The 24384-nt window shown below is 35.5% G+C and overlaps 3 protein-coding genes across 8 annotated transcripts; all 3 read left to right on the plus strand.

Annotated features, from left to right (window-relative positions):
• The first annotated feature begins 2 nt into the window (after positions 1 to 2).
• INDH (INDH1(iron-sulfur protein required for NADH dehydrogenase)) lies at positions 3 to 4923 on the plus strand. 5 transcript variants are annotated; one of them, XR_001928645.2, is made up of 9 exons: positions 4 to 213; positions 338 to 455; positions 533 to 655; positions 1007 to 1104; positions 1347 to 1473; positions 2256 to 2341; positions 2919 to 3044; positions 3226 to 3300; positions 4081 to 4215. XR_001928645.2 is itself a non-coding variant. In XM_018124169.2 (8 exons), the coding sequence occupies exons 2-8, from the start codon at positions 390 to 392 to the stop codon at positions 4222 to 4224; spliced, it is 729 nt and encodes a 242-aa protein (XP_017979658.2). In that variant the 5' UTR covers positions 4 to 213; positions 338 to 389; the 3' UTR covers positions 4225 to 4923. The 5 variants fall into 5 exon arrangements, 4 of the variants coding, with proteins under 4 accessions (XP_088660996.1, XP_017979658.2, XP_017979665.2 ...); XM_018124169.2 differs by lacking the exon at positions 3226 to 3300 and having other exon boundaries at positions 574 to 655; positions 4081 to 4923; XM_018124176.2 differs by lacking the exon at positions 4081 to 4215 and having other exon boundaries at positions 5 to 213; positions 3226 to 3378.
• A 230-nt stretch (positions 4924 to 5153) lies between these two features.
• Positions 5154 to 8378, plus strand: LOC18613208 (pfkB-like carbohydrate kinase family protein). The gene is made up of 5 exons (XM_007050323.3): positions 5154 to 5662; positions 5759 to 6009; positions 6112 to 6403; positions 7095 to 7247; positions 7661 to 8378. Exons 1-5 carry the CDS (start codon positions 5294 to 5296, stop codon positions 8045 to 8047), a joined length of 1452 nt encoding a protein of 483 aa, XP_007050385.3. The 5' UTR covers positions 5154 to 5293; the 3' UTR covers positions 8048 to 8378.
• A 790-nt stretch (positions 8379 to 9168) lies between these two features.
• Positions 9169 to 12848, plus strand: LOC18613209 (uncharacterized). 2 transcript variants are annotated; one of them, XM_018115198.2, is made up of 2 exons: positions 9169 to 9499; positions 10238 to 12848. In XM_018115198.2, exon 2 carries the CDS (start codon positions 10345 to 10347, stop codon positions 12646 to 12648), a length of 2304 nt encoding a protein of 767 aa, XP_017970687.1. In that variant the 5' UTR covers positions 9169 to 9499; positions 10238 to 10344; the 3' UTR covers positions 12649 to 12848. The 2 variants fall into 2 exon arrangements, with proteins under 2 accessions (XP_017970687.1, XP_088659328.1); XM_088803202.1 differs by having other exon boundaries at positions 9169 to 9376.
• The last annotated feature ends 11536 nt before the right edge of the window (positions 12849 to 24384 follow it).

The raw sequence follows: 24384 nt of genomic DNA on the forward strand, positions 1-24384 counted from the left end.
GTTTAAACGCACACCCTGATTTATATTTTATAAGTCCTTCCTCCCACTCCCCACATTCTGCGCGGTGTGGATCAATAACCATACACAATAAACCTACATGTCTCGGTGATGATGGAATATTTGGTTTTCTATTCAAGTTTCTGATACCCAGTGAAGTGCTAGTTAAGACTTGTGGGTTGTTTCCTAATGAAAGGCTTCTGGCGACCCTTTGCTGTAAGATGAAGCCTTTTGTGCTCCATATGGCTTTTACTAGTTTCATTTAGAAATTCAGTGAGTGTTGTTTTGGGTTGATTCAAAAAATGGGTTGTTCATTTTGTTTTCCTTTCTCTTTTTGCAGAGGCTTGGCGTTAGGAGTTATTCGGTTTTAGGCTATGATCAGCTGAGAATTAATGGGGTTAAAGATGTTATTGCCGTTGCTTCTGGTAAAGGCGGTGTTGGCAAGTCTACCACTGCAGGTAATCTATTTTTTCAGATACACGAGCCTTGTCTTTAGGATATGCATTCATGTTAGTTGAATTTTCAATCCTTGCAGTTAATTTGGCGGTTGCACTAGCTAACAAGTGTCAATTGAAGGTGGGCTTGCTTGATGCTGATGTGCACGGACCATCAGTTCCAACCATGATGAAAATCAACCAAAAGCCAGAAGTTACTAGAGGTAATTTTCCATCTTCTAAGGACAAATTAGTATAGTGTACATCTTTAGTCAATCGTAGAAAATGTCCCTTTTGCTTTGTTGGATGACACGAAAATGTCTAGTTGTATATCAGTTGCTTATCCATTTAGTTACAAAATGTTTTAAGTAATATAAAGTGTTACCTGAGAGTGTTTTAAAAGTGTTTCATTGCAGATTTCATTTGTACAAATCTGATAAAATAAATCGGGTCTTCACTGATCAACTAACATATGGTTGAGGCTCATTTCCTTTATTTATTTATTTATTGTGATATAGGATGTTTGCATTCTTTAGTCATAAACTATGGAACTTCCTCCTCTTTATCTTCCACAGATTTGAAGATGATTCCTATTGAGAACTATGGAGTGAAGTGCATGTCAATGGGATTTCTGGTGGATAAGGATGCACCGATTGTGTGGAGAGGTCCCATGGTATGTTACATTATATTAGTTGTCTGTTCTTATTTTCTTTCATTCATGATGGTTTATGCTTCTCTTTCGCAATATCTTCTGCTTACAAAGTGGCTTGATTTTAGGATCCAGTCCTTCATCTATGTCATCATAAATTCAGCAGAGTAGAGAAAAAGGATTTTGTCGCCTCCTTCTTAGCTTCAAATTGAAGCTCAGCTGACTTTGACACTTCTGCATTTTATGAGTTCTTATGTTTCTTTCAGGTGATGAGTGCTCTTCAGAAAATGTCAAGGGAAGTCGATTGGGGAAGTCTTGATATTCTTGTGGTGGATATGCCACCTGGCACAGGTGATGCACAACTAACTATGTCCCAGAAGCTTCAGTTGTCAGGTAGATAATTAACTTTTAGTTTTTGTTATATTTTCCCTTTTGGGAAGAAAGGGGCATTTGGTGCTATGCTTGAAAATTGGCCTCATATCAAGATAAATGTGAACTTGGACTTGTCATAAAACATAAAGTACCCCAATGGCTTCATAGGTGTTCTGGTGTTTAGCAGTCTCACCTGTGCTCGTTCTCTCAGGCCTCATTTAGATGACTTAGAGCATTGTGCTTGTATTATGCTTTTTATTTGATTTCTTTGATAAGGTTGGAATTGTTTTGACATAACAGTCACTTGAATGAGAACAGTTACTATTACTTTCAGACATCACGTTGTCTCAATTCTTTTTTCTGGAGATAAGAGTGGGATGAGGATAATGGAGGCTAAAATCATAATTACTTTTGTTTTTCAAGATCAAGTTTCAAAAGGAAAACTATATCATAATTTCTCTCATCCCCTGTGATAACCTAAAATTTATACAAGGTTTACCTCTTATAGATGAGCTGTTTACATTTTATAAGAAATAATCAGCTCAAATTTTTATAAGATATAAGCAGCTTAATCTATATATAAGGCATAAACAACTTAATTTCTATAAGATGTAAACCTGGTGTAAATTTTAGGTTATCACATCTCGTCAACTCTCTTTCCTTCCCAACTAGCCAACCACCCAACACTCCAAAAGAGAGAAAAAGAAAGGAAAATAAAACATTTTGAGTTCCATTTTTTGTATATTGTTTTACTTCAAAAACTTCTTTTTGATGCTTTGTTATCATTGTTGGTTTTCTTTTAGGTGCTTTGATAGTTTCAACCCCGCAAGATGTTGCCTTGATTGATGCTCGTAGAGGAGTTAGAATGTTCTCTAAAGTTCAAGTTCCTGTAAGTCATTACTTTTGCATGTATTCTCTTATCATGCCTGCAAAGCTTGTTGAAAAATTTTGTATGGTGCCTAAATTTAGCATTGTTCTATATTCTTTGAAGGGCTAGATGATATGAAGGGTTTTTACTATGATTGCCCTAATACCTAGGACTGATGCCTCAACTGCATGTGATATAACGTATTAGATGTCAGTTAAACTTGCCTTCTTTATTGATGGGTTAATAGAATTTAATAATTATTACTTAGTAGTTTAAGTATAAATCAGCGTGTAGGTTAGAAATGTTGCTGCCTATGGTGACAGCTAGTGGTTTTGTGAAATTCTTTTTGGCAGGTGTATATCATAATGGAACTGCTGCATGAAAGGCCATGACTGCATTAAGCATAATTCCTAAGCTCGTTGGGCTTGTTAATACTGTTCTTGCATGTGTCCCTTTCAGTTCACACATCTTCCTCGTACTGCAGTATAGTTGTTTTGCTATTACTAGAAATTTATGGTGGTACCTCTGCCCTATCTACTTTTTCCAGAGTTCAACTCGTTTTCTCCTGATTGTTTTGAAATTCTGACTGCTTTTATAGATTTTGGGATTAGTAGAGAACATGAGCTGCTTCAAATGTCCACACTGTGGTGAACCTTCATTCATTTTTGGGATGGGTGGAGCTCGTAAAACAGCAGCTGAGATGGGTTTGCAACTTCTTGGTGAGGTAAGTTGTTGATTTGTGATTGTTCTGCTATAAAATTACTGATTGTCAATTTTTTAAAGCTGGTCCCTATGATGCTTCAAATCACCATACTTGTTAGGCTTGTTAGCACTAGAGAATCGTTTTAGATATGTTCTAAGGTCGTGGTAGTTAAATGTTCCTAGCGATTTTTTTCCCTTTTCAGGATTACTAGAAGAGGCAGATAATGAATGATGATGTGGAACTTTATATGTGAATGGATGAAAGTCAGGCCACAACAGTTAGGGAGGGGCTTATTAACATTATTGCTTTCTTTACTGATTATTTGAGGGAAAGAAAAAGAATTTTGTGCTTTTTACTTGCTTGTAGTCAGTTGAGCACTTTCTTTGGCCTTCCTGATAGCTAATGTATAGTATAAAAGGTTGAAGTCTGAATTTGGTCCTCCTAACTCTCTCAAATTTGCGGATTTAGTCCCTTTGCCCTAATTTAAAAGAATTTAATCTCCAGACTTTTATTAAATGTTGATTAAGGATAATTGTTAACACTGGTTTTGTTGATGACATGACATGTTAACCTAAACTTTTTTTAACATGTGGCAAACATTAGTACAGAAGATTTTAATTTTGATAAAAAAATATTAGAATTTTTTTCGGAATTTTAAAAAATATTGTAAAAAACTTATTTTAAACAAAAATACTAAAACTTATTTGGTTTAAATTTTAAAAAATATAAAGGATTATTTAATTAAAATAAAATATGATTTTTTTTAGATTGATCTGTGTCTAGCCAAAAAAATTGATCCACTTCAACAATGCCAAGTCAGACCAAAATGCTACATCATCCAATTTAAAGGTAAATTTTAACATTGATATTATCAATTTTTCTTAAATGGACTTTCAAAAAAGGGCAGGGACTGAATTCATTAAAATTGGAATAGAAGGATTAAAACTGCTGAATTATAATTGTAGAAGGACCAAATTCAAACTTCAGGCTATTGTGAAATTTAGCTACTCCATAAAAGTTCTATGCTGCAACTATATGTGATACTTTATTTTCTCAGATACCCATTGAAGTGGACATTAGGAAAGGTTGTGATGAAGGCATACCAATAGTGGTATCAGCACCTGGTTCTGTTATCTCCAAAGCTTACCATGATGTAGCTCAAAATGTTGTCGTGAGACTTGAGGATTTAGCAAAAAAATGAAAACTACCTCAAGGGACTGGACCAGTGGAGTTTATTCAGGTGGTTAGTTCACTTAGGTAAGGTAAACCACCTCCATTGTCATGGTTTGTTGGCCACATTTACTTGGTGGTGCTTTTGAGATTCTCCGGAGAACCATATTGTATATCAAGGATTTCAGTTTGAGGTTTTCTGATCGAATATCAAAAGCGTGGAAGCATACTGATTAAGAAACTAATTTGGATGTTACACACTCAAACCAGTTGAGTTTGTCATTAGATTGCTCTTTTGCGCGAGGGATGGAAATGTTAAGTCCTTCATCTGTCCCAAGTTTTCTAGTAATACCGGGCGCATTTGTTCATTTTTTCTTGTAGTTGTTCCATGTGGAAATTAGCTGATGCTAAAATGACTTAAAGCTTTGAAATTAATCTAAGAATCTTACAATCAAAAACATGGAGATTGGCATTTGTAGAAATTTTTGTACATGAGCTTTGAATTGGACAAACATGCAAAGTTGTTGAGGTAGAAATTGATGATCCGTTGGATGCGGTAGTCCACTCTTGTGTTGAATCTTCTTTCTCGCCTAATGTGAGCATATATTCTGTCATAATGGCCACTCTACCAATGAAAATCACTGCAAAGTTTGTTATTCTAAGGTTCCTAAGAGCACATTGGCCAAGAAAAAGAAACAAAAGATTAACTGAGTCTGAATCTTTTTTCAAAGGAGAAAAGAGAAGTATCGTTGAATTCACCCCTCTGCACCAACTTTCTATGCAAGCTTTTGTTTGTTTATTGGGAAGTAGAGTGATGGATAAAGAATTCCAGGAATCGCACACATTGATGAAACAAGTTGAAAGCTGAACCATAAGGTCACGTCGTCAACAAGGGGAAATAACATCGTTGGCCATCCATTCATTTCTTCCTTACTTTTCCTGAAACCAGCCTTCCCTCTTTAAGCATATTTTTCATTTTATATTTTTATTTTAAAATAACACTATACCATTATTCGTTCCTCTCTCAGCTCCCCCATTCATCATCATCATCATCTTCTTCTTCTTCTTCCTTCATCTTATTTTTACTACTAATCAGCTGAATGCATCACCAATCCATAGCCTTAAAATCCCCCCAATACCCTTTCCCGCCCCACCTCCATCCTCCCAACCCTATCCCTTCTCGCCTCGTTTTCGCCCCCATTTCCTTTCCCCTCCATCCCAACACCACCATCAACTCTCCTCGCTCTGTCTTCTGCTGTCGAAATTTCCATATCCCAGTTCCCAATCACCCCCCTCGCTCTCTCCCCTCCTCAAACGCCACCAAACCCGCCGCCGTCAAAACTGTCGATGTCGCCACTCTCGGCAACCTCTGCGTCGATATTGTCCTCAATGTTCCTAAACTACCCCCGCCTTCCCCAGACGCTCGCAAAGCCTTCATGGAACAGTTATCCTCTTCTCCTCCTGATAAGGTAAAAAAACGTTACTCTTTTTTAAAATGGGTTTTCTAATTTTTGGGGTTTTATGGTAAAAGCTCTAATTTTTATTTATGGGTTTTTGGGTTACAGCAATATTGGGAAGCTGGTGGGAACTGTAACATGGCTATAGCAGCTGCAAGGCTGGGACTTAACTGTATAACAATAGGTCATGTTGGTAATGAAATTTATGGGAATTTTCTTCTAGACGTGCTTCATGATGAAGGAATTGGTATGGTTGGAATGAGTGAAGAAACTGATCCTGTTAATAGTCCTATTGCTTCTTATGATACCCTCTTGTGCTGGGTGCTTGTTGACCCTTTACAAAAACATGGCTTTTGCAGGTAAAAAAATTGTCTTTTCTTTGTTTTTCAGTAAAGGCCATCAATTTTGGTTGAGAAAATGTTTGCTGAAATTTTATGTACTATTCTGTTTTCTTTTATTAGTCGGGCAGATTTTAGTAAGGAGCCTGCGTTTAGCTGGATGAGTACACTTTCTGAAGAAGTAAAGAGAGCAATTAAGCAATCGAGGATCCTGTTTTGTAATGGTTATGACTTTGATGAGTTTTCTCCTAGTATGATAATCTCAGCTGTGGACTATGCGGTTGAAGTTGGTACATCAGTGTTTTTTGATCCGGGGCCACGCGGGAAGAGTCTTTTACGTGGGACTGTGGATGAGCAAAAAGCACTCAGGCATTTCTTGAGGATGACTGATGTCCTTCTTCTAACATCTGATGAGGTTCGTTGCATTGCTTTTCAAAGAATGACTGGAATATTTTATTTTATTTTTGCTTTTTCTCTTATTTGTTCCTTGCTTCTATATCTATTCCTATGCTGTCATATATCATGTTGCAAGTGATATCGATGTAATCATTTCAACTTTCTGAAATTGCTTCACTAGATCTTTCTTAAAGTTTAGGCCATCTTTTCTCTTTCATTATGTCTTTTCTTGCTGCATTTCTTTTTTCTTGGTGACTCGGTTGTCTTTTTATTATCTGAGCGCCTTCAATTTGAACTTGCTAGTCTCCTTACCACACATATTTTGATTCACATGCCTGGATCATCTCAACTTTCTTGTAATCACTGGGAATGATTGTTCCTTTATTAGTTAGTTCTATAACTGAACCACAATTGTAGAATATTTGTCATCTTTTTAAGATGAAAAGTATTGAGTTCTACAGTTCATTCATTGATATATAGTGATATTGTCAATAGCTTTTTGCCTGGAAATGTGCAAGTTTTTTTAGATTCTTGGGCATCAGTGCTCCTCATCCTTAGACAAATGTTTAATATTCCTGCAACTATGGAGGTTTGGATCCCTGTTGAAAGTGTTTGGCCTTTTATTGTATTTGATGTGAATTATATCTTTCTATCTGGTAGCTTTATTGGCTGTTTACCTAATAGTAATACTTGCGTTAATGAACTTCCAGGCCGAATCATTGACGGGCATAGCAAACCCAATACTAGCAGGGCAGGAGTTGCTGAGGCAAGGCGTCCACACTAAATGGGTGGTGATAAAGATGGGCCCTAAGGGTTCAATTCTGATAACCACGTCAAGTGTTACTTGTGCACCTGCGTTTAAGGTAAATTATAGCCTTAACTTCATTTTATATCCAAAAACGTAAAAGGTTGCAGTTGTAAACTGAATGTTAATTTATGGCAATCCCTTGAATGTATTTTCAATTTGCTTTAAGCTAGGATGCTTCTTTCTATTTCTTGATTGTAATTTTTTAGCTCATGGATACTGTAAAATATAATTGACAAAAGTTTTAGGTATTGATGACGCATTTGCATGTTTCTCATTATTAATCTAGACCATGCACTTTTAACGTGTCTAGTTCTCAAAATATGAAACCTCTGCGAAAATTTTCTTGCTAGTCGTTACCTATAGAAGTTAAATCTGACCACTCTATTGAATTTGGTCGTTCTAACCTGTCTGGCTTCTTTCCAGTATTTATATCTTTGCTTATGCTAATTAATTTTGAAATGTGATTAGGTTAAAGTCATGGACACTGTCGGGTGTGGAGATAGTTTTGTTGCAGCTATTGCATTTGGTTTTATACATAAGACACCCTTGGTTACTACATTAGCGTTTGCAAACGCTGTGGGTGCTGCTACTGCCATGGGTTGTGGCGCTGGCAGGAATGTAGCAGCAGTGAAGCAAATAGTAGAACTCATGGAAGCACCTGACCTCAATGAGGATGATGAATTTTGGAATGAGCTACTTAGTGAACATTTGGACTCACAAGATGTTACTGTTCTCTCAAAAATGGTTTTAAATGGAAGCAATGGCAGGATGAACCAAGTTCCATTGCAAAGGGTGGTTTCTGAATTGCTGCCTAAGCTTAAATCTAGTCAATTAGAGGGAAAACTGTCATGTTGATGCATTGCAATAGAAAGTAGATTTTCAGCAATGGTACAAGTTACATAGCAATTCCTTGTATGGATTCTCTGCCGGTGGTTTGTCTGGCAGTACAGAACAAGTTTATGAGTTGACTCATCTCAATGGATTGAGATCAGGATGAAGTAGTTACTAGAAGATCCTCAAGTGAGAAATAATGCCATTGCATAATTTGCGGTTATGAGCATTTTTAGCGATACCTTGATAGATTTATTTGTGCAAAGCTGAGAGCAGCTTTCACATGCTTATGCAAAGATGTTCCCCCACCTTTTTTAAATATCTTTTGATGTTCGAAATGATTGCTTCCGAAACAGGTCCCAGTAGTCTCTTGTGTTTATGTTGTGATTGTAGTGCAATTTTTACCACATCTATGAAGAACAAACAAAAGGATTTTGCAGTATTAAATTTATAAAGTTGTGATTGTGGTAATAAGTCCGTTTGATACGATGGACCAAGGTATTGCTTTCCCTAACAAAAAATGCAAAAGAAGAATATAATCGAGATTTCCTTATAATCCTTTCCTGACCGAAGTTATGTTTTCTTCTTTCTTCCCATGTAAGAGGGGTGCTTAAGAAACTACGAAAGAAGTACATATACTCAAAGTCTTATTTTCATATTCTATAATCAAATTATAAATGTAAATGAGTATTTTGTTGTCGAATATTTTCGATTAATATCTTATAATCGAAATTGAACACTTCAAACTTTCAATAAAATAGAATAGAAAATTGAATACTTTGAACATCAAATATTTATTCGAATAAGATTCTGGGTTTTATAAGGCTATCAAGTCTTCAAAGTTTATACTACATTCCAATTTAAAAAAAAAAAATTAGAAATGTAGGAATTCCCTAAAATTAAAGTAACAGCAGCACAGAAACGAGATAAATAAACGTGATATATAAATAAATAAATAAATAATTTTTTCTTCAAAAAAAAAAAAGGAAAAGCCAAAAACAAGCAGGACGCACCAATTGCAAAGGCGGCGAGGCAATCGGGAAGCAGTGGGGGCAAAGAAAGGTATGAGGGGCCCGCAATAGAAAATTCTATAAAAGGGCGGGTGAGACGGGGGGCCAGGAGGATGACCTAAATACCCTCTAAAACTGGCTAACCCTACTTCAATTCTCTCTCAACATCCCAACCTAACGCGGCTGCCCTTTTACCCCTGCAATTACTCGCTCTTCCCCTCCTTTGCCCTTCCCTTTCTCAGTTTTCCCCTATAACCCAAACCCCGCCAACTCGTAAACCCTTCTCTGTCTTTCAAATTTCTCAATACCCTGCCCTGCCTTCTTCTCCAATTTTAATTCACATGTAATCACTAATCACCTTTTTGTTTTTTCCTTTTTATAACCGCATTGTTTTATTAGAACCTACTCTACCCTTTTCGGGGTTTTAACTTTTTTTGTGCAGGTTCTCTTGATGACTTATCTTCCGGTGAGTTTTTTTTTTTTTTGGTTTTTCGTCTGTTTGGTTAGCTGAAAAAAAAAAAAAAAAAGAGAAAGAGAGACTTTCTCGTTTTAAAACTGATGTTCCCATGTTGCTTTTGGGTACTTTGTCAGCGTTGGAAACTTGAACTACTTTCTTTTTTCTTTTTGAAAAAAAAAAAGAAAGAAAATAGAGAGTTGGGATTTGGTTGGGTGTAAATTTTATTGTTTATGAGTGCCCCACGTGTTGAGTTCTGTTGTGTTGGATATAAAGACCAAACTGAAAACAATTTGCACTTTTTTGTTTGGTTGCGCAGAAAAACTGCGGTTAAGTTTCTCTTATGTCGCTTTGTTTCTATTTTAAAAGTTTAGGCTGTATTGGGTTCTAGTTGCTATTGTTGAGTTCTTTTTTTTATTTGTAACTCGACAGATTATAAAAAAAAAAAGAAATACCCCTGCTCAACTCTTTTGTTGCTTTGATCATGGTTTTACTGGGGTGGATTGTCCCCCCCTCCTTTTGTGTTTAATCTTTGAAATCCATGAAACAGAGGAAAACGCGAGATTGGTTTTTGTTGTAATTGTACTAGAATCAGTTATTGATATCCCAAGGAAGTATCACTATTGAGCAACCTAAGTGTTTTGTAATGCTACTGCAACAAGCTTCCTATAAATATGACTTTATATCATGTTTAATTTTTAAGTTATGAAAAATAAATTGTTGATTTACCACTACTTTTTACATGGACAGGTCCTGTTTGAGACCAAAACACTGTCAGATTAGAGATTCCTTTGGGTGTTAGTTGAGATTTTACTTGGATTTGTGAAGGGTGTGTGGGCTATCAGTTGTTTTAAGTTATGGCGAAGCATGAGTTGGTGATTAGGCCAAATCAAGATTTCTCCGTGCGGCAGAATCAATGTGTGGGAATAGGGCATAATGCCAGCTTTGTTCTGGGTAGTAGTCATGACTTGCTACGTTCAGAACAGATCCATGATTATGATTTGCTTATCGGGCCTTCTCATGATCATGAGTTAGGTTCAGGACATCATATTCATGAATTGGCAACTTGTCAGATACAAGCAAATGATCTAGCTCTGCAACATGATAATCTTCATAAGTTTGAAGAGAATGGATTGAATATGGATCAAATAAACTACCCTGATGCTAAGGAAGACCATACCAATGTTGAGGAACATGATCATCAACTCCCTGTTGTTGCTCAGAATCATGAGTTTGGTTTGCGTGATAGTAATGAATTGACTCTTGTGGAGAACCAGGATCTTCAGGACAACTTAAGTTCAGATATGCAGCAAAATCAGGAGATGAGTGTTCTATCTGCATCAGACATGTTTTCTCAACAGCAACAGCTGGTAGTTGGGCCTCCTGTGCTTCAATCCCGTCCCTTGTTTCCAGTGCCTAACTATGAATTAACTGTTGGAAAAGAGTTTTCTAATGTCCAGAGCTGTAGGAGGGCTCTCAGAGATGCAGCCATTGCTCTTCGCTTTGAGATGCAAACAATAAAGTCTGACAAGACTCGTTTTACTGCCAAATGTGCAAGTGAGGGATGCCCTTGGAGAATTTATGCTGCAAAACTCCCTGGTGTTCCTACTTTTACCATTAGGACCATCCATGATGAACATACTTGTGGAGGGATTACCCATCTTGGTCATCAACAAGCCTCAGTTCAGTGGGTTGCAGATGCTGTAGCGGAACGCCTCAAGGAAAATCCTCATTATAAACCCAAGGAGATATTGGAAGAGATTCACCGTGTTCATGGGATCACTTTGTCATACAAGCAAGCGTGGAGGGGTAAGGAACGCATCATGGCTGCTGTACGTGGCTCTTTTGAGGAAGATTATCGCCTCCTTCCACAGTATTGTGATATGATCAGAGAAACAAATCCAGGAAGTATTGCCCTGGTATATGGGGATCCTACTGACAACTTTTTTCAACGCCTTTTCATTTCTTTTCAAGCATCCATCTATGGTTTTCTGAATGCATGCCGACCTCTTATTGGACTTGATAATACTAGATTGAAAAGCAAGTACTTGGGGACCTTGCTTTTTGCCTGTGGTTTTGATGGAGATGGTGCTGTGTTCCCTCTTGCATTTGGGGTGGTCGATGAGGAAAATGATGCCAACTGGATGTGGTTCCTCTCTGAGTTGCATTACCTGCTTGAGATTAATGCAGAGAACATGCCAAGACTTACCATCTTGTCAGATAGACAGAAGGGTATTGTAGATGCTGTAGAAGCAAACTTCCCAACAGCTTTTCATGGGTTCTGCATGCATCATCTCATTGACAGTTTCCAAAAGGAGTTCAACAGTTCCATTCTTATCAACCTTTTCTGGGAAGCTGCTTTGGCGCTCACCGGCCTTGATTTTGAAAAGAAAATCATTGAGATTCAAGAAATCTCACCTGAAGCTGCTACTTGGATTCGAAATATTCCTCCTCGCTTTTGGGCCACAGCACATTTTGAAGGGACAAGGCTGGGACACCTGACGGCTAACATAGTGGAATGTTTGAATTCTTGGATAGCAGAAGCCTCTGGCCTTCCAATAATTCAAATGATGGAGTGTATCCGACGGCAACTGATGACTTGTTTTAACGAGCGGCGTGAAACAAGCATGCAGTGGACAGGCATTCTTGTTCCTCCTGCGGAAAGGCTTGTATTGGAGGCTGTTGAGCGTGCACGTACTTACCAAGTGTTCAAAGCAAACGAAGCCCAATTTGAAGTTAAATCCCATAATGAAGGAGCATTTGGAGTAGATATTCGTTCCCGTAGCTGTTATTGTCGTGGATGGCAGCTGCGTGGGCTCCCCTGTGCTCATGCTGTGGCTGCTCTCCTCTCTTGTCGACAAAATGTGCGTAGGTTCACCGAAAGTTATTTCACAGTGGCAAGTTACCGTAAGGCATACTCGCAGACCATACACCCAGTCCCTGATAAAGCCCTCTGGAAAGAGATGTCTGAGCAATTTCTAAAGGAAGGGGAGAAAGACGTTGAGTTCATCTTAAAGCCACCCAAGTCGCTTCAGCCGCCAGGGAGACCTAGGAAGAGGCGAGCTCGTGCAGAGAATGCTGGTCGGGCAAAACGGGTGGTGCATTGCAGTCGCTGCAATCAAGCCGGGCATTTCAGAAGTACATGTACAGCACCAATATAGATTTTTCAGGTCTTTTTCACTGTGCAGACAGAGAAAATAGTTTTCTTCTTTCAAATTTTTTTTAGAGCTGCTATTGTTAGCGCTACCCTTTAGGAGGCACAGATAGAGTTTGTGTTCATAGGTTTTCCTTGGACAAGTGAATAGCTTAGTAAGTTTTGTATGGATAATTATAGGTTTAGCTCCTTGTTTCAGGTTTTCAATCCTTTTAGTTTTCAGCACGCTTTCAGCTCCAGATTGGCAAAACAAACAAACAATTTCAGCTCAAGTCCTTATATCTTATTTAATGATAAAAAACGTATCCAAGTATTAAATCAACAAATTAAATGTATAACTTACCTTTACCAACACGAATATGTGAACCTGCAGTATGTTATGCTTAAAATAATAATAATAATAATAAAGGTGAAGGATTCGAGAAATGTTGGGTCCCCCAGCACGACTCTTCATGACTAATAAACAGCCCTTTCATTTGCATCGTTTTCCCGCATTAGATTCTTTCTACATTGGACGTAGCAAGGGACTTTACACAAGTGTGACGAGTGGGTGGATCCTCAAGCATTCACTCGACACTAGGTCGTGGTGCACTGCCAAACTTTTAACTAAAACGCAAAAACAATTTACATTCTGCAAGTACAAAACATATCATCTTTAGGAAAAGCCCCACCTGAAATTTACAATTTTATCCTAAACTTTAGAAAAGCAACAGAAACCAGGTTGGCATAGGAGATGAGAGCTCCCTGGACTGGCGAACAAATTGAGTCAAACCAAATTAAAAGCAGATTGGGACTGCAAAAACTTCCACCCCCAAAGTCATACGTTATTATCCCAATTACTGTACTCAGTGCCATAGACTGAATCATAGTCTCTAGCTCGAGAATGGCTGACATGACCACTGGCGTCAGATCAGAGGATGCAGATGCATAAACAGGAGCATTTGGCAGGAAAGGATAACACTCCTCACTGATTGATGCACCTGGTGGGCACCGCATGGAGCTTGCAGCCTCAGCCATAATGTTCCGTATCATTCAACAAAAAAGAGATACATAAGATGAACGATAGAGCATTGGTGATCACAACTGATTGTCTGAAGGAGCTTAAAAGGGGCAAAAAAAAAAAAAAAAAAAGGGAAACAAACAATTTATTGTGTTTTAAATACTGATCAAAACTGATGGTATGTTGTAGTCAAATAAAAGATTTGAAAGGTTTGTGGTTGAAATGCTAGCAAAAAGTTGTAGAGAGGGGAGCGTTGAAAGAGAAAGAGAGGGAGAAGGAATTCAACATAATAGTAGAGCTAGTAAGAATAGTAATATTCGATGCCACTGTTATACAAATCCCAACTCATCAACGCAAGGGTAACCGTATCAACTTCTGAGCTGCTTGTACTTCAAAAGCAGATCCAGTGATTTCAATAGTCATATACCCAGGCAAATCTTTTGTACCAGTAATGCTAAAGCAGCTCCACTGGCGCAGCCCATATAGCTTATACTTGCACCAGAGGTCCCATTTGCCGCATTGGCATCCGCCCTTCAATTTTTAATTTTTTTATTTTTACGTATATAAAATTGAAATGTATAATTTTATCATTTCTAATTAAATTAAATAAATTATTCTGGAATAGTGATAAGTCATTTAATTCAATTTTTTGAATTTTTTTTCTCATTTTTTCTTTTTTTTAACCCTTTTAGCCTTTGATTTTTTCTTTTTTAAACTTCGAAATCCCTAACATTTATTATTAATCCATCATAATTTATAGATAATGTTCTTCATTTTTTTTTCTGTTTTTACTTTATACATGGTTTTCACTCTTTCTCTTTTTTTTTTTCATAAATCAATCAAATAATTGTTTTCTCTTCAAACCAAATAATTATACTAAACCCTTTAACTCACACAAATTTAAAATCCCTAACATTTATTATTAATTTATCATAATTCATAAGTAATCTTCTTTAATTCCCAAATCCCAATTCAGTTTTAACTTTTGCATTTGCTTTATATTAGTTATATGTGAAGTTATAAAAAATATTGTAATTTCAGTTATTGTTATGTATCGTTAATTTAATGGGTATACTTTTATTCTCTTAAAGGTGAATTTAAATGCATGTGATAGAGGAATTTGCATGTGTTGCGAAATCTATCCAAAATAAGCACAAGTCCATAATTAAATTCTAAAACTTCTATTGTTTGACTAGAAAAATTAGGCAATATATAACAACTGAAGTAAGGAGAAAAGCAACTATGTTCAAGAGTTAACATTTCAAAAACTTCAGTAAAACAACATTGAAAGCGAAAAGGTAACGGGTTAATGAGGAGAGCCTTGTATTATTAAGTTAATAAGTTAATAATTACCTTATTATTATAAAGCAATTCAACCAAAGTAGTGTAGCAACATTCCACAAGTTAATTAGCTTGTTGAAACTAATGCTTGCATGTACCAAGTGGACAAAAAGCCAAGTAGCAATCCATTTGGATATTGTGGATATCAGTACATGTCTTGCTCGATGTTGAAAACCACTACGTGGAATTATGCATGTTAGTAAGATAATCATGTTTTACACTTGTTTCTCATGTATTAACAAGTGTTATATTTGTTGATGATGTGTGCTAATGAAATTGCATATAATTTATTTGAATATGAAAGAAACTAAGTGTGGTAGTCGCAATAGCCACCATAAGTCTTTGTTGATTCCTGTTTTCCCTACTCAAAACAAAGGTTACTTTCAGTAGCCATATAACACCTTTTTCACCAAAAATACAACATGGTATCAGAGCTGTTTTGAGTTTTTAAAGGGACCAAAACTCTGAATATCATTACAAAACCCTTCAAACAACAATCCACCTTTTGAGCATGGCAACTAGCAGTGCCATCTCTCATCAAATACCAACATTACGGGAGTTTAAGGTCTTGAAGACGAAGGATACAAAGCTAGAAAAGACTACAGAGATATGCTCATGCGTATAACAAATTAGGTGAGATTTTTAAGTGAGAATATAACAAAGAAAAGGGTTGTGGAGAAGGTACTAGTCAACGTGCTTGAAAGATTCAAGTCTAAAATCTCATCCTTGGAAGAATCCAAGGATTTCTCCAAACTTACACTTATTGAAGTTGTGAATGCCTTTCAAGCATCTAAGCATAGAACGACCATTAGAATGGATAGTGCCACTGAAACTGCTTTGTGTGCCAAGGTTAAAGGCAAAGCCAGCATTGACAGTACAACCTTAAGGAAAACTTCAAGTGAGTTTAAGGAGAGAGACAAAAAGCCTGATTATTCTACAAAGCTTTCTAAGAGAAAAGCTAAGTTTCTAACTTGCTTCTATTGCAAGAAAAAAATTCATGCAAAACCAAATTGTTGGTTCAATTCCAAGGCAAAATGCAAGACATGTAATCGACGCAAGCATATTGGTAATTTTTGTAAGAATACATCAAATTCACAAAAAAAGAATGCTAAAGCTGCAAATCAGGTTGAAGTAGTAGAAGAACACCTCTCCGTGGCATCATGTTGTAGGGAAACAAAAACAAGCCAAAGATTGAGTTTCACAGAAACAAATTGAAGGTTCTCAATGCAAGCATTAAGGGGGAATGCTGAAGCTAATACTTGCATGTACCAAATGAATAGAAAGCCAAGTGGAAATTAACTTGGATATCATGCATATCAGTACATGTCTTGCTCAATGTTGAAGACCACTACATGGAACTATGCATGCTAAGATAATCATGTTTTACACTTGTTTCCCATGTATTAACAAGTGTTATATCTGTTTGTTAGCCTTTAAAGGATTTATGTTTTGATTTGACAAAATTGCATGATGACTTACAGATTGATCACGAGCATTTGAAGTATTTGAAATATTTGTTTCTTCTTGATCTCAACTTTCTAAAGCTTTAGAAAATGTTTGAAAAGTCATTCATACTTACAAACTATCAAAGAGTTTCAAACATTGAGTTTTCAACTAGAAGAAATAAAAAGCAAACATTTCATTACTTAATACTCGATTATGAGGAAGGCATACTTGACTATACATGTACAAATGATAAAGAAAATGATGCCAATACTTGACTACAAGGCCTCCATACTCAACTCATCAAAATGGAGACCTTGACAAATGATAAATTACCTTTCACCAAGCGTGGTTGTCAATACTTGACTACAGACTTTCCCAATGCTCAACTTGTCATGAAATTACTTTATAACCTACCCAAATCATGGAGACCTAAAGTAACAGTTATAAAGAAAGCTAGAAACCACAACAACTTTAAACTTGAAGAGCTTGTAGGATCGTTACTCACTTATGAAATTACCTTAAAATATGAAAGTGAGAGAAAAAGAGCCAAGAAGGAAGATGCTAAGAAAAAGAGAATAACCCTTAAGTTTATAGTTGAAGAAGAAGAAAGAAGCACAAAGAGTAAGAGTGGGGAGGATGAAGACAAGGCTATGCTAGCCAAAAGGTTTATCAAGTTCATGAAGAAAAACTATAGAAGTAGAAGACTTGTAAGGAAGGATATGCCCAAAGGACAACATACAAAAAACCATGTGATATGTTTAGATTACAAGAAACCGAGACAAACCAAATATGAATGCCCTAATAAGAACATTTCAAGAAACCTCAAGAAAAAAACAATAATGGCAACTTGGAGTGATAGTGATGACTCCCTAGATGAGGGAGATGATGAGGTTTTAAACCTTTGCCTTATGACACTCAATAATTACAAGGTATGTTCTACTTCTTATTACCTTGATTCATATACTGTTGATGAAAATGATAATTCATTTGATGAGTTTCAAGATACATATAATGACTTTATGTTTGAATTTGAAAAAAAGACTTTGAAATACAAAAGCATCATATCAAAACTTAAAGAAGAGAATGAAACCCTAGTCAAAACTAGCATTGAGTTAGAAAACATTGTGAAAGGCATGCAAGATAAAATGAATGAATTGAAAAAAAAAAAAAAGATAAGAACTTGCATGATACATTCTCTAAATTTCAAAATAGCCAACAAAAATTAAATGACATGTTGGAATTGTAAAGAGCTTTCTTTACAAAGAAAGATTAGACTATGATTGGACTAAATATGAAACACACCTTGAAAGTTTCTCTGTTAAAGACATAAAAAATATGAACGTTTTTCTATATGTATATGTTCTCTTAGACTTGGACATTCCATTTATTCTTGTCCATTGAGAATGCCTTCACAAAAGAGTAAAGTTGTTAGGAATGCATAGGCTTCAAAAGGAATCAAAATTCCACATGGTAAGGTGATTAGACTTGAGTGGGTTCCAAAAGAAACCAAGGTTATTAACTCAAAAAGACCCAAGAAGGTTTGGGTACCAAAATAAAAAATTTGAATTTCTTTTTGTATGAGAGAACACTTGCTTAAAGTCAAGGGCACAAGGAAAAAGAAAATGGTATCTTGATAGTGGATGCTCTAGACACATGACTGGTAGCAAAGAGTCATTCAAAGAATTAAGGCCAAGGAAAAGAGGTAATATGACATTTGGTGATGACTTAAAAGATCACATTAAATGTATTTGTACAATTGCTATAAACTTTTCTTCTCAAATTGAAAATGTCTTATTTGTGAATAACCCTAAGCATAACTTATTAAGTGCTGGTCAACTTTTTGATAAAGGTCTTCGAGTCATTTTTGAAGCATTGATTTGTCATATTGTAGATATTAAAACAAATGAAATTCTTTTTATTGGTCATAAGTAAGCTAATATATATGTTGTTTACTTAGATGAATGGTTTTCAAATAATATTTGTTTCATGGTTAAAAAGAATGAGAATAGTTGGTTGTGGCATAGGAAACTTTGACATGCTAGAATGAATAAAATCTCTAATTTGTCATTTTTAAATCTTGTAATAGGACTACCCAAGCTAGATTTTAAAAATAACAAACTTTGTAATGCTTGTGCCAAACCAAAACATAGAAAAAGTTCATTTGAATCTAAAAAAGATGTGATGTCACGACCCAAATCCCGACCATGACCGGCGCAAGGGCTCAATGGACATAGTCCATTAAGCCCAAGCAAGCCTAGCTATATTATCCTGCTCATTATTCCATCAAATTACTAAAGTCACATTTTATAATTTAGAATCAAGATAATGTTATTCATTGCCAACTCATAATGGCATTACCAATCTAATATACATGTGTTGTCTAAACATATATCTTAATAATTTACATTGGGTCTGTCTATACACAACAAAAAAAGAGTACTCAACTTCCAACAGAGAGACTTGAAGAAATGTACAACTACTGAATGCTGAGACACCTACCAAGGGTTGAATATACGAAGACACCTCGATCTAGTTACCAACTGCCTCTTGATCTGAAAACATGAAGTTGAAAATGGTGAGTATAAACCCAGTGAGTTAACAAGGAAGGGAACAAGCAATATAATAGGGAAAAGTTTGAAATCATAATACACTTATTTGAAAACGATGCACTTTAGCTTAAATCCTTATTAAAACCCTCAATTGAACCCTTGGTTGATAAATCATGGGATGATAGAGAATTCATATTCAACATGAAATTGGAGAAGTGGAAAATATGGCAAAAACCCGCCAAATAATAAGCGGAACAAAAAGTTTCATTCTCGCTGCAGCAAGAAATAGAGCAACAAGAAAGACTTATTTTCATCCCAAATAAACCATTTCACTGCAATGCAAATCAATATGGAACACTAAAAAAATAGCTAAAGGTTCAGTAAGCAGGACTCCACATACATTATAGTCACACATGTGAACATATGCAAACATATATGTATATATATATATATATATATATATCCACCGCCTCCCTAGCTCATGTGCATCTCCCCACATCGTGCACATAGTTGAAGTCATTGTGTGCATTCCCCTACATCGTGCACAGTCAGTGCCATCATGTACATTCCCCCACATCGTGCACACGGGCACTATGATCATCCATCTCCCTCACCACCGCCATCACTAGCATGTGCATTCCCCCCACATCGTGCACACACAAGGGTTATAATTATCACACAATAACAACTATCATGCACAATAAATAAATATATATATATATATATCAACATAATGTAGTAGTTCATGAATCCATAACAGCACATTTCACAATATAAGGACAAATTTTCAAGGGCTTGTTCCCAAGGCACCTGTTTAAGAAAAGTTGGATAAAATCAACCAATGTTTTATACAATACATTCACATTCTCAAAATCATTTTGAAATGCAAGCTCACTCACCTGTCTTTGTTGATTCTTAAAGTAGCTCCAAATTCCACTAATGCCCCGAAGGGTGATATGGGGTTTCGGTGGAACCTATCAAACATTAGCATCACAATCAACTCAATCACATAACCATAATTCTAAAAGTTATCTCCTAAATCATGTTCCACTAGTTATTCCTAACTAGCTTCCAACTACCATCAAGTGGTTATTTATTTGCGCTATTATAAGCACACCAAAATGAATAAATTACCTCAACTACAAAACACTCGTAAATCTAACTATTAATCATTCTCAACAACTAAAATATCAACTCAATTTAAAATCTCATTGCAATTGAATATCTCCTCAAGAATTTTCAAACTATTATAGAAAGTCTTTCTTTTTCTCTCTAAAACCCTAGTTAGTGAGAGAAAGTATTGATCTAAGACATTTCAAGAGTTTTAAGGTGAAAGAGTGAAAGAGCGTAAGAGGTTCTATAAAAAAATGCACAAAAGCATGAAAATGAAGGCTAACTTCAGAGAGTTATGGAAGCTTAAAGAGTACTCCCATGGAAGGTGAAGAAATGTGGGGTGAGAAGAAGAAGAAGAAGATGAAGTGTTGGAAATCTGAGGAAGTTGCTGGAGAATGAAGATATTTATAGTTAAAACTTATCCAATTGTTCATGAAATTACAATAATGCCTTTAGCTATGCCACTTATCTTCCTCTTGTTCTTGTGCAATCTTTTACTCTTTTAACACTAGGAAAAGGTCCAAAATCCTCTGAAAGAGGTCCCTTAAGTAGCTTCCAAAAGTCCTAGCTTCAAAAACCCCAAAATCTTATTATTTATGGAATTTACGGTGAGGGCCACGGCTCTCAATTTTCAGCGCCGCGGCGCTCAAACATTCTGCCAATTTTTGTTCTTCTAGCGCAGTCCTTTCACTTCAACAAAGATTTTGACCACCTTCTTGTCAAAATTGAGCAAAATGGTAAACATCAAAGTTGTAGCCCTACCTCTTAGCTTTTTAATGGTATAAAAATCATGTTATTTGAACTTCTGTAGTGGTAGATACCTAAAAAATCGAAACATATGCAAATAGGGCTACTGTTCATTATGCACCTTTCTTCACCAATTAAAATTATTTTTGATCCTACTCCTATAACGACATAAAATAATTATAAGTAACGTAAAACTAGCATCATTAGCTCAATTAAACCTTTAAACATAAGTTCCACCTTGAGTTGCGCGTCTATGAAGGTCGAGGTTTCACATGTGACTACTATTAGAGCACTACAACTTCTTCATATAAATTTATTGGACCAACTAAGACAACAAGCTTAGGTGAAAAAAGTTATGGCTTAGTAATTGTAGATGGCTACACAAAGTTTTCTTAGGTTTATTTCTTTGCTCACAAAGGTGAAGCTTTAAAGGTCTTCACATCATTTTGCAAGAGAGTTGAAAATAAGAAAAAGTATACAATTTCAAATGTTAAAAGTAACCATGACAAAGAATTTGAAAACTTAGACTTCGAACAATTATGTGATGAAAATGGTTATGTTCATATTCTTCAGCCCTTAAAACTCCATAACAAATGTAGTTGAGAGGAAAAATAGAACTCTAAAGGAAATGGCTAGAACCATGTTGTATGAATATAATCTGCCTAGGTATTTTTCGGCCAAAGCCATTAACACCTTATGCTACATTGTGAATAGGGTAATGGTTAGACTAATATTAAAGAACACACCTTATAAACTTTATAAAGGCAAGAAACCTAATATTACATATTTTCATCCATTTTGTTGTAAATGCTATGTGTTAAATAATAGGAAAGATAATCTAGATGCCAAAAGTGATAAAAGTATCTTTCTACAAAACTCTTTAACCTTTAAAGCATATATAGTATTCAACAAAAAAAATTAATGGTTGAAGAGTCAATTCATGTTCTATTTGATGATTCTAATCCTTCTCTTATAAAGTAAGACTTTAGTGACGGTGTAGGCATCTTTCAAGAGCAAATTGAAGAGCTTGGTCTCAATAATGAAGGATCCAAAGAACAAAATGAGACATCGCATGAAGAAGCGCAACAAATTGAACAAATCATTGAAGAAAAAGAGCCTAGCCACCCATAGGTAAAGAAATATGTTGATGAAGGTAATATTATTAGTGATTTTACTCAAGGGGTAAGAACTAAAGCTAAAGCTAAACATGTATTTGAGTATGTTGTCTTCATTTCTCAAATTGAGCCTAAAACTATTGATGATGCATTAAATGATGATAATTGGATTTTGGCAATGTAAGAAGAATTAAATCAATTTGAGAGAAGTGAGGTATGGGATTTAGTGCTTTAAGGGGATTCGAATCATGTTAAGTTGGATCATACGCAACGGAATATTAAAATTTTAATCCCTTAAGCCATGGATCACTTTCATTGAAACTAATCTAGAAAAATTACAAGAGAAAGATTTCAATATACTTGAAAGTTTGATGTTTTCTTTCTTTGGTGGAGTCCTCCTTGGGTTTTCATTTTTGACTTTTGTACACCAATTAGGACTTATCAAACCATAGCAACACAATTGTCCTACCTTTAATGGTCATCCACATAGTGATTGGCTGAAATCTCTTCACTAAGAGTGTGTGAATCCCTAAGCCAAAGTTTGTGCTAGCAAACTTTCAACTTTGAGTTGTCTTATGTTTTTCTTCTTTTGGATGTGATCTTATCTCAACACATGAAAAAATAAAAACAAAACTCTTCTATACGTTCAAGAGGCGGATAAAGGATTCTTTTATAGAGTGAATTGACCTACTTCATATCCAACAAGGATTCAAAAATGTCTTGGGCTAATTGGGCCTTTGTTTAATACTTCATCAAATCATATTTGATTTAGCCCAATACTTAATTTAATTGAGCCTCTATAAAATCAATTAGATCACATTCAATTGACCTCAAATTAATTTCGACAATTCACCTTATGTGTATGACCTATTGAGTGCTCAACATGTTGGTAATCAATATAAATTAAGTCAATTAAGAATTTATATTTATATTTATAGATCATAAGTCGTATCTAACAATGCATTATGACCATCCAAATGTTATGAAAGTTAATATGGTTTGACTAATCTTTCAATGCACAATATCTCAGAGTAATTCGATCCTTTCATTACATATCCTAGATAGATAGAGAGCTTAGCTCGATGTCTACTTTCTAATTCATCCATATTAGTCCTACAACTTCCATATTGACTTATCAAGATTACCTTGGATAAGGACTTTTAATTAATATAAGCCAAGAACAAATGAGATATGCTCTCTTCAAATCACTTATGGTGATGAATCCTCTCTAAACTACTTATTCATCTTCGCATGCTTCATGCCACACCCAAAAATACTTTGTTTAGGCATTTAGTCACCTCCAGACCCATAGAAATGAAATCAAAGCATAACAATTCATATACAGGATAACCTGGTATCACAAGTCTCAAGATTACTTACACTGCTGACACATGAGAGTATTTTCATAGACATTTGAGTGAAATACCAAATGGAACTCTCATAGCAGGTAATGTTCAGTGAACTTATTCATTAACAAGCACCCGCATACTATCCTCAAGTATCTCACATAATTCAACCAATGAGATCAATTGCTTACTTCCAAAGTAAGAAGGTTTAGTATGTATCAGTCTTTGAGCATTGTCAATGTCCTTATTCTTGACAATACAATGACCAAGAACATATTTAGGAACAAGGACTTGATGCATAAGAATCTCAGGATTATAACCTTTATAATTTCTTTGCAAGGCCATTATGTTCCAAAGACTTTATCCACATAAGTCTTTCATAACTCTTTATAGATAAACTCATGGATAAAGAAATACTTCATATATTATATAAAATATCCATAATGTATTTAACATGAAATATGACTAATTAATTTAGTGTTTTACAAGCATAAAATCGATTGGCTTGCAAGGCTTACACTAACAGTGCCTAGACCACAAAATTATCCCATTGTAAATACCAAATTGATATTTAGAAATAAGATGGATGAATATGGCAATATAACTAAGAATAAAGCTACGTTGGTAGCTAAGGGGTATAGTTAAGAGGAAAGTATAAACTATGATGAAACTTATCCTCCCATAGCTAGGTTAGAAGCCATTAAGACCTTATTAGCTTTTGCATGTTATATGGATTTCAAATTATTTCAAATGGATGTCAAAAGTACTTTCTTAAGTGGAACTATTAATGAAGAGGTCTATATTAAACAACCACCCGATTTTGATAGTCCAAATTCTTCTAATCATGTGTTTAAACTTAAAAAGGCTTTGTATGATTTAAAACAAGCTCCTAGAGCTTGGTATGAAACCTTATCTAAATTCTTGATTGCTAAGGGCTCTGATAGAGGTAAAGTAGACAGAACACTTTTTATTAGGAGTAGAGGTAAAGATACAAGTATATGTTGATGATATATTTTTTTGTGCTACTAATGAATCTTTATGTCAAGAGTTCGCCAAAGTGATGCAAGGAGAATTTGAGATGAGTAT

The sequence above is a fragment of the Theobroma cacao genome, chromosome 1 (genome assembly GCF_053813885.1).
Source record: "Theobroma cacao isolate CCN51 chromosome 1, ASM5381388v1, whole genome shotgun sequence".
In the NCBI taxonomy this organism is placed as follows: domain Eukaryota; kingdom Viridiplantae; phylum Streptophyta; class Magnoliopsida; order Malvales; family Malvaceae; genus Theobroma; species Theobroma cacao.